Here is an 11,531-nt window from a genome sequence, read left to right as displayed (position 1 = left end):
GTAAGCCTAAAAGGTGCACTAAAAAATGTTAAGCATGAAGCGACTTTCAGATATAAAACCATATCGATCTAGAAAAAAGTGCCGATTTGAATGTATAATCGTATATATTCATTCGTTATTAAATAATATGAGGTTATTATACGAGTTCAAAACACAATTATATTAGACGTGTAAACATCTGTCAACATTGTATTGGCCGAGGCGCTAGCCGAGTCTGAAATAAGTTTGGCAGCTATGTACAGTCAAACATCATTGCTTTCAAACATGTTTAATGACCTCTGTATCTCACACTTCCATTTGTTGACATATTGTCAAAAGTTTATTATTTCAATCTCATAAGAATTTGATATGGATTTTTGGAATCTTAAAATTGAAACGAAGCTAGATGGAGTATGACTTGAATTGAATATTTTGGTATTTATAACAAGAAAATGAAGCTATAATGGGTGTGATATGAATTTGATATGGACGTTTTGGACAGAAATGAAAACGAGTTTAAGGTTGGACCCAATAATGACTTCTCTTGAAACATCACGTGGTGCAATTGCTGAAAGTGCATTCAGTATGGTTATATTTATGAAGTGTTAAATAATTATATCTATATAACGATATGTGCACATTTGATTTTAGATGGTATTATACTGACTTTAATGTATTATAATTGTGAACATTGACTAACATTGTACTTTTAATAAAGTGGCATACTTTTAAACGGAATGCTCAGACAAAGCAACCTGTTTAAATTGAAAGTACAAATTTTAAAATGAATAATGTTAAATATTTCGCGTATGCAATGGTAATTGAAACATATAACCAAACCCTATTATGTTTAACCAAACTTTTTATGATGTCCGTGCAACACGACTTTTGTAGTTCTCAATACATTTTAGATGAAATGTCTTAAAATTAAGGACATGTAGTGCTATGCAATAGATTTATTTCAAAACTTGGGAATAAAGATGAGCTGAAAGTACATTTTAAAATATATTTTGTGATGAATTGTCAGTGTTTAATAATACAGAAAGAAAACATTAGTCATATTTTTGTATAACTACATATCAATCTCAATGAAAAACTATTAACATAATAGTGCCTCAAGTAGCATCAAAATTATAAAAACTACATTTGAATTGCAAAACTCGTTTGTATTAAAAACAGTTTGTACGAAATTGAAAATTGAAACCAATTACTAGTATGTCAACGGAACAAGCTTTGCAATAAATGATACATCTGTAATTGTGCGTAATTGTATGATGCATTTCATTTTAACCAGATAGCTTCAAATTGAGAACATGTTTTGAAATACCCTCTTGTTAACGTCCATTTCACTATAGGAATTTTATAGGGTATTTCATGTTCTAATTTGGTGCTTTTTTTCTGTAAATATCAAAACATGCCAAACAAATCAGCACATTTTGGCTTAGATACAAGTATCAACTAGTTACATATTCCCTTTTGCCATATTGGAAATGTAATCCAAGCCGAGATAAGTATATGCAGGGCTACGAAAAAAGTGATATATTTCTCGATCTGTCTGTCTATCTGTCCATCTGTCTGTGTGTTTGTCCGTCCGTCACAAAACTTGGTCAAACTCATAAAAACTACTGGTGCAATGACCCTTTAATTACTTTATTTTTTAAAGTTGTGTCCGGATCACACCTCGTATACTACTTATGTTATTTGAGTGAATATTTACAGACTCGATCGGTACTACAATACCTGCGCATATTTAACTGGTTTCAAGTTGGTTGAGATCAGAAAAGCGCTTCTGTCAGTTAATGGTTATTGTTTCCCCTTCTACAGAGTAGCTGTGACTTCAATTTTGCTTTATTACCCCATACATACGCATGAAATTATATCATTTGTATATTTATAACTTTACTTTTAGAACATAAATTCATATTAGATAATTTTTTTTATTAATTTTGCAAGCTGGTATTTAACAAATGAATTCGGTATATGATAATAACGCACTTGTTAACCCAATCGTAGTGAAATCATTAAATCACAAGGCATGGAATCACTTTGCCCGTAACAATGATGTATGATCAATATAAAAAAAATCTTTTGCAAATGTTTTTGTCGTTTTTAAGACTATGGTAAAATAATACTACTATCATATAACATCAAAATGTATAAGCATACTAATATATTTCATTATTAAACTTAAACTGCGGTTTGGATATTAAATTTAACTGTAATTTTCAACTAGAAATTCCCTTCCCAGAGGGAATGTTTATTAATATTTCTTAACCTAACATTAACTGACCTAACATTAACTGTCATATTACAACAAAACATTTAAACCATGAATTAATTCACATTATTATTTAAAGAATAGTTATGAATCGTTCACGGTGTTGTTGCCATAGCTTGGTTATGTTATACCATTCGTCTAAGTAAATATTCTATTCAAATAGGAGCCATAACAACAAGGTGTTTGTAATTCATTAATTAATATATTAAATGTTTGTTTTTTCTTTTCTATAATTTCTATAAATGACTGGTAACAACCAGAGTACTTGCGCAGTCGTATATATTTTCAATCGCTTCAACAAGTACCACTTCGAATCTTAAAATATAATTGCATATATTTGTTTTTGGTGTACGGATTATTTTCTTTTAATGCCATGTTGCTAATTTTTGTAATTATCCACTCTTTTGGACCAGCTGAAGGTTTAGGAAATGAATTGATGACATCTTTTTTCGAGATAGAGAAAGTTTTTCAGTTTCCCAAAAATGACCCTTCACTTTCTTTAATACAAGCAAAGTCATTGATTTCATGCAGTTTTTATTGTCAGAAATTAGAATCGCCATCGTTTTACTTTTTTGAAAATAATGCAACATGTTTCTGTTGTTTCGGTCATGAAAATAACACTGGTGAGGAGGGGCAGACTGACAATAATATTATCCATGGGAAAAGAACAGAGACGGTGTCAACAACGTTTACTCAAGTAAGAATCATTGTTGTTTTTTTATTAATGTTTAAATCTATATAATATTTATTTTAGATATATTTAGGCAATGGACCGATTTGTAGTCGCTTGGTCGAGCTTGAAAACTGGGCGGAGTGAAATTGTCTGCTCGAAACGCATGTCTGAGGCACCGATTCGAAACACCTGACCGGGTCTGTCTTTTGTTAAGACAGCAACACATTCATTAATCATATAATGTATATACTTGCCATATGGACACTCCTGCAACACAGCATTATGTAGAACTATTCATCAATAGAATCAAATAAAATATATACACCACTTTAAACAATAAATGGTCTTAAAAGATATACTTGGCAACATGTCCGGGTCCGAACTGTAATTCCCTGAAAAGGCGGATGACCCTCATTTAGCATAAAATGCATGACATAACATATGGCAATGTGTATTTGTGTGTAAACCTATTCACAGTATGGCAACACATATACATATCTTTACGTTCTGCAAATAACTTGCAGAATTCCGGTAATGCATAAAGTTAATTATTTTATGTCCATTGTATTAGTTGCTTAAATATATATTATGCTCATCCTTGAAGAAAATGAAGAAAATTCTTTTATTGCATAAATTCATTGAAATCTATAAGATTCTTACCGGATATGTCTTATTTTAAAAAAAGAGCATACAGATTATGTTTAAGAGTCTGCGTTCCTAATAGGTAGTCCTTTCTTCAAAAAGAGCTGCCACTTTTTTAATGACACTATACATTTATATTGTATATTCATACTGTGATGACCTACAGTGTGTAGAGTTTCAAACACAATATACATGTATCTACTTCATCTAATGTCAAAACATATTTATTTTATATTTACAAAAGACCGTGTAGCAATTATCAGTATTTTCAAAACATCGGCCAAATCGTCATATCCGGGATTTCATTTTTACAATCTTTGGTATTAAATTATTTTAAGCGTTTATAACCGGAATTTAGTTCGTTGCGATAAAGGATAAGTGATTGTAAAACATCTAATGCCCAAGATATTGAAAAAATAACGTTCCGGAAATAACCTATTTACTACGATATTGGTCGATGTTAGAATTTTTGTTGGGCGGGAAAGCATGACAGTAAGATAATATATAGAGGATATTTGTTTGTTTGTGTGTAAGATGAAATTTTATTTCATCGAGTGAGCTTTAAAAACAGTATTCTCACGAGTGGCGTAGCCACGAGTGAGAATACTGTTTTTAAAGTTCACGAGATGAAATAAAATTACATCTTACACAACAAACAGACAAATTTTCTTTTTCTTTTATGCTTAAAAACAAGTTAAAACGAAATTTCCATAATTTTAACGTTAATATTAAAATCTGTTTCCCCCATTGAGAGCCCCATTTAGACGGAATTTCTCATTTAAAACAAGAAGTCTTGAGCTGAAAAATAAGTCCGCCAATCAAGGTTAAATGACGGTGATATTTATTCATTTTATTAAAAAAATATGAATGATCGCTTGTTTTAATCATAAAAACAAACAATTCTTGCAGGAGAAAATTCCAACCATCCATCCATATTTCTGTTACTTACTGCGAATTTATATTAGACCTGGCTTTCTAAAATGTAAACGGCAGCCATTTTTTAAAGTTGTGTATTTCATGGGAGGAAAATAATTGTGTAAGATTCAGAAGGATATAATTTGGATTTGTTAGTCATACACCTTTTTAAAAGAAAGAAAACTTATTTGAGGATTGTAACAGACAAAAAATAAGTGTTGACAGAAGTGAAAACATTCAGAAAAGGAGCTAGGAAAATGGAAAAATTGGAAGCTTGCTGAAGGAACGCTGGGTTGTTTTAACTTATTTTACGAGTGATGACTGTCAATGCTTTTCAATTTTTCATAAAGCATACGGCAGTTATTGCTCGTAGGATACTTTAATATGCCCAAATGTCATCAAGAGCCCGTTTTGCATGGGGAAGGAATGTATTTTTCAGACTGTAAAAGCGAAACAAAAAAAATTTAGAGACAAAATTTGGTGATTGGAATTTGAAGGAATAGAAGTAAGTTTTCTCTCTGTGTTACTTTTGACATTTAAGTTATTTATCTATTTCAGCTTTGCTATTTCTTTTAACAGCCTGACATTGTCAGAATTGTCGGTAAAAATAAAATTGAGGTACCACATGGGGAAAATCTTATAAAAGTAGTTTCGTCATTGAAAAAAGTGAAATTATATTTTGATAATTTTCACTGTGAAATTATCAAATATAATTTTCACGGATAAATCAGTAATCCACTGAAAAGCATAAAATAAAAGACTAACATAACTCAGTTGTTGCAGTAATAAAACAATAGAAAGTAGAAATGATATGATTCAATGCATTCACATTTCCTGTGTCATCCTATGTAAGATTAGACAATTGTTTATTATGTAGATGATATTGAATGAGTATAGGTTCAATACTGAATTTATTGACCGGGTTGAATAATTTTATTATGATCCCCTAATATTTTTTCAATAAAATAAGTAATATAGCTACACGAATACAATATTTTAATTATCACAAATCCAAAAAGAAAGAAGTATTTACAGTAAAAAGTCTGCTTTTCAACGATTCGCCTATACCGTAACGCTAATATTTAGGCATCTTTACACTTTGTTTGTATAACGCAAATAACGTTATGTCAAACAAGAAGTATTTCTTTAAAGGATACTTGGCATAGATCAATCTGCTTTTACTTGTAGTTTTTATTTCCGGGAACACTTACCTTAATAATTGTATTCGTACTCAGAACGTCCGTTTTAATTCATTATACCATCGTGTATCGTAACGTTTCAAACAAAGTTTATCTAGCAATATGTTTAATTCTGAATGGTATTTTAAGAATTAATTATAAGTGATCGTGAATTACTTATCTAAATAAGCAATTTAAGTATTTTACCCTTCAAATTTTGGAACCCTTTAACCCCTGACGACGCCCAAATTTGGTATCAAATAATTTTAAGTGTTTATAACCGGAATTTAGTTCATAGCGATAAAGGATTGTAAAAAATCTAATGCCCAACATGTTGAAAAAATAACGTTCCGGAAATAACCGATTAACTACGATATTGGTCGATGTTAGTTTTTTTTAGCGGGAAAGCATTACAGTAAGACTGCCTTAATATAAGACTAACATAACTCAGTTGTTGCAGTAATGAAACAATAGAAAATAGAAATGATATAATTCAATGTATTCACATTTTCTGTGTCATCCTATGTAAGATAACACAATTGTATATTATATAGATGTTATTGAATGAGTATTTGGTTCAATACTGAATTTATTGACCGGGTTGAATAAATTTTATAATCCCCTAATATTTTTTCAATAAAATAAGTATTAAAGCTACACGAATACAATATTTTAACTATCACAAATCCAAAAAGAAAGAAGTATTTACAGAAAAAAAAATCTGCTTTTCAACGATTCGCCTATACCGTAACGCTAATATTTAGGCATTTTTACACTTTGTTTTTATAACGCAAATGCCGTTATGTCAAACAAGACGTATTTCTTTAAAAGATACTTGGCATAGATAAATATGCTTTTACTTGTAGTTTTTATTTCCGGGAACACTTACCTAAATAATTGTATTCGTACCCAAAACGTTCGTTTTAATTCATTATACCATCTTGTATAACGTTTCAAGCAAAGTTTATCTAGCAATATGTTTAATTCTGAATGGAATTTAAGAATTAAAGTGATCGTGAATTACTTATCTAAATAAGCAATTTAAGTATTTTACCCTTTAAATTTTGGAACCCTTTAACCCCTGACGAAGCCCAAATATTTAATAACAATATAAAACTTTTCTGGTTAAAAGTTTGCAATTAAAATAAAATGTTTACATGCTTTACCATTATTTAAAAAGAACTACTTCAGACAATTATATTATGGTTTTGTATTATTCATAATAAACAATTTATGCCCGTAATAGCCCAAGTTGTTAAACGAAATATTAAAAAGAGCTTTACTGAGCACCAAAACTCTAAAATGGTTTCAGTATTAAATATACATAAACAGAAAATAAAAAAATGTAGTGAGGACTTAATTAAAAATCGATATTGAGTGCGATTCCTTGACCAATGTAAGCTAAAAGAGATTATAAAATAATTGTTGTTGTTGATTTCTTGTGTGCGTACGTGCGTGCGTGCGTGCGTGCGTATGTGTGTTAAGTCATGTTGCACATAAAAAAATTACCTCTTATATGTAATCAATCCGATTAAAAGGGGTTTCTCTGTAATACTTTATAGGAAGAATAATTACATAATGTTTTAGAAATGATATACTTAATTGCTTTACAGGAAGGCAGTTTAGAGACAAAAAGAATACACAAGCAACCAGAGCCAGTTGACTGCCTTGAGCTTTTTCAACAAGGCTATACCAAGGACGGTATTTATGTGATCAAACCAACCGGAAGTATTACTACTGATGTGTGGTGTGATATGACCAATGGTGGATGGACAGTTATACAACGTCGAGTGGATGGGTCAGAAAACTTCTACAGAACATGGACGGATTATGTTTGTGGATTCGGTAACAGATCAGGGGAGTACTGGCTTGGCCTTGAGAATATATTTTGGCTTACTACTATAAACAGTTCTTTGAGACTTGAAATGGAAGCATTTGAAGACGTATCACCTACACATGCTTATGCACAGTATCACACGTTCAGAGTTGACGACGAAGATTCAAATTTTAGATTGCATGTAAAAGGCTTCTCCGGAAACTGCGGTGATAGTCTTAGTGACCATGATGGAAAAATGTTCTCGACTAAAGATAGGGATAACGACGTATGGTATAACAACTGCGCTCAAACGAGCATGGTGGTACAATGATTGTCATCAAAGCAATTTGAATGGACTGTACTTATCGGGGAATCACCCTACTTTCGCTAATGGTATAAACTGGCGCTCGTGTTGGGGTCATTATTATTCTATTCGCCGCGTAGTGAGTAAGGTGAAAAGAAATTTTCCGTAAAGCAAAACAACGGACAATACTATATTTTACTTAAATTTAACATGATTATTAAGAAACAATACTGGAAAGAAAGGAAAAACACAAAAACAGCTAAACATTATATAACAAAAGAAATGATATGGTTAGATACGACTATTAGTTCGACTATTTATAATGTTAATTATTTAAAGTGTAGCAAAATTGTTAAGTTGTACTGACGATAACTGTTTCATTCCACAGACGTTATGCTCTGTTTGATATAGTTCAGCTGATAGAATGGTTGAGCTGAAAATAATGAACATCTATTGACAGTTTCTATTAAAAAAATAGTCATTCAGTCAATCATTCTGGAATAAAGTGAATAACTAAAATTAATTTTACGAAAGTTCTTATGATGGTCATTATATACATAACAGACATAAAAAATTAAGCCTTAAATTTTCAACCATTCTATATGCTTAAATGTATCCATTTAAACATTAGTGTAAGTTTGTATTTGTCTTTTAAAATGCTACAAAGAATAAGTTATAATAATAATAATAATAATAATAATAATAATAATAATAATAATAATAATGACAATAATTATAATGACAATAGTAATAATAATAATAATAATGATAATATGTGTAAGTGGATTCTCTCGAAATAGTCGAGATAGCCTTTCTTTTCAAGATGGATGTGTGTTCACGACCAAAGTCAGGGGAAACGATGACAGTACTGGCAACTGTGCTCATCTGTTCGAAGATGTGTGGTAGTATTAAAACATGCCATGAAAAGTAATTTGAAAGGATTTCTTTTATCAGGAAATCACTCTACGCTTGCAAATAGTTTTAACTGGCTTATGTGTTGCGGTTACAAATATTTTGTCCGCAGTGTACATATGAAAGTGGAAAGAAAGTAGAATACTACTGTGAGAAAAGCGAATAACATAGAACCGACTACATTTGATCTACACGTTAGTATAAAATAAAGGGGAACGTTAAACACTATAATACCATTTAAAATCAACAGACAGCCTCCAGTATATATGATATTATCAAAAATGTAGTTAGATTTTTAATAAGTCATTCTCGATATTTGACTTTAAATAGTTGTTTAATTGTTTCACTGGAAAGGAAATATTTAAGTTCATTCAAGATACTTTCTAAGTAAATTCTAAGTAAATTATATGCTTTAAAATGACCAGTATATGTAATTTCATATTTGATCTGTCAATATAATAGAGCACTGTATATCGAAATGATTGCTTGAAATGATGAGTTTTCATTGGAGAGTGTCAATGTATTTTTATTATTTAACACTCAGCTTTCAACAAGCCTAAATGTTGTGAATATTGTTTAGAAAGCAATTTGATGTAAGAGACTAGAAGTTTTGTTCCGATCAAACATCTGGAAAACATATTTGTTGAACTTTGTTATGTTAATGCAATAAAATGTTTGATAATTTAAAAAATTAAAAAAAGAAAAAACACTTATTTGCAATTGATCCTTGAATTTAATTAAAATTACTAGAATGGAGATAAAAAAATCATCTAATACAACAATTATAAATCAGTACCTGGAACATTTTTGGCCGCATATTAGATGAAATGGAAACTGTTTATTAGGGTATTGAAATTCTCTGTGGAAAACTGTAAAACAGATTTAGTGACATTAAAGGAAGTATAATCAACAATTGACTATAAACTTCATTTCAATAAAGAATCAATTTGACAGTAAAAATCAAGTGATTTCACTGACTGATAATCAGTTTAAGGAACACAACAAATTATGTTATAAGGCTGAGTATATACTGTATGTACTTTTTTAATGTTCTTCTCAAAATGGTCTGATGAACATAATGTTAATCATGTTGCCTCCTCGTAAAAGGAAATTCATCAAATGATTTCTTTACATAAACAAAACTGTATGATTGTTCACTTATATATCTTATTGTGATCCACTGAAACAGATCATTTTAAAAGATATTAATTTGTGAAAATTTAATATCATCCGAAATTTTATGCGCCGTATCGAAACAGTGCTACAGTTTTATACTAAAATTTTCATTGTCAAACAATTGTCACTACACCGAATAAAAATATATAAAGGTAAACAAAAGAGTAAAACGTGTTTTATTTACTAATATAAATAGTTTTTTGAGAGGTTCAACTTAAACTTAAATTTAATAATGTGCATTCCAGGGTAAGTGAATGGTCTTGCAAATTGGCCCTTGTTTGTTTATATTTGTGTTTATTACTTAACAATGTAACCTCCTCTATCCGCTTGTGCGCTGCGCGCCTTTGCCGAATTTCTTTCAGTGACCGAGTGTGTCTCAACGTTATAAAGGGCTGCGTTTCCTGAAAGGTTCTCTCCCCTTAATGATATATATCTTGTTCTGTTGTCGACAGGTTATATCTACTTCCTCCTATTTTGTATTTAAGTATTGAACCCCTGCCCGGCCGCCAGCCTCTTTCCCCTACACACGAGTCTGTCAGCGACCTTTTTTAATGTTTTTTTTTGTATGATTTCATTGACTGTTTTAGAGAAAACGCCCCGTTTTTTTGGTCATTTGGTAGCTTCTGTGAATATTTATCCATTCTTGTGAATATATTATACTTTGGTAGTTTATTATTAAGTTTCTAAACATGAATGTCAAACCAGATTGATTGGAACTTTGAAGTTAAAAAAGTAGATCATGATCAACTATTTAACAGGATACAGAATATTCATTATTATTATTAATGTAAATATACGTGCTCCAATTCAAATTTGTGATCAATAAATTATCTTATTTATATTTGTTGTTGCGTTAATGTGATACTCCATGTGCGATATTCGTTTGTAACTCCTTTTACATAATTAATCTCTTCTTAAGTCAGAAACATAATAAATGGCATTATTCCAAAAAGCATTTTGATTGTACGATATGTTAAGAATAAAATATTTATAAAATGATTTATTGTTGAAACAAAAGTGTTAGATTTGGAATTCGCCCTTTCCCTTATTTTACTATAAATTTTAGCTATGTAATTCCATCCCATCAACTTTTTATAGAAAACGATTGCTTGAATCAAATAGTTACGATGAAACCATTCAATTGATCAGAATGTCCTGAAATTTTGATAAAGAAGGGATAACAGTCTAAATGCAGTGTATCATAAGGATGTTCCTAATTGATTTTGATTGATAAAATGGTTTGAAGATATATACCATCGTATGAAAGGTCTGTTATTAAATATGTATACTTTTTTCTGAAAACATTTTTGGTAAAGTTAATACTGTATAAATGTCTGATCAGCTACATTGTTAATTGAAAATGATAAAATTCACTGAACTCTTCATAACAGTAAAATCAATATAAGAATTAAAATTGTTCTAATATAACATAAATGATTCATGATTCAAGCGATTTGTTTGATTAAAAAAAAACAACAACAAAAAAACATGTATCAGATATTCTATGAACCACTTATTTTGTTGACCGTACATGAATTTGAATCGAATGCCACGGATAAAGTTTCTATTATCACCTAATGTAGCGACACCATTGAATTGTTCTGGCAGTCTTAAATCTTTGATACGGTACCGGAAACCGACTAATATTATCAATGTGT

The 11,531-nt window shown here is 30.3% G+C and overlaps 1 protein-coding gene across 1 annotated transcript; it reads left to right on the top strand.

Annotated features, from left to right (window-relative positions):
• Positions 1-2,519: 2,519 nt before the first annotated feature.
• On the top strand, positions 2,520-7,772 carry LOC132712721 (microfibril-associated glycoprotein 4-like; the record flags this gene model as incomplete). Its single annotated transcript, XM_060695141.1, has 2 exons — positions 2,520-2,954; positions 7,279-7,772. Coding segments are annotated over exons 1-2 (818 nt in total), but the record flags the coding sequence as incomplete, so codon positions are not given.
• Between the last annotated feature and the right edge of the window lie 3,759 nt (positions 7,773-11,531).

Source organism: Ruditapes philippinarum, unplaced genomic scaffold (genome assembly GCF_026571515.1).
Source record: "Ruditapes philippinarum isolate M1 unplaced genomic scaffold, ASM2657151v2 ctg3117_1_1_1_1, whole genome shotgun sequence".
Classification (NCBI taxonomy): Eukaryota; Metazoa; Mollusca; class Bivalvia; order Venerida; family Veneridae; genus Ruditapes; species Ruditapes philippinarum.
Note: the sequence above shows the minus strand (reverse complement) of the source record. Positions and strands in the feature narration are given on the sequence as shown.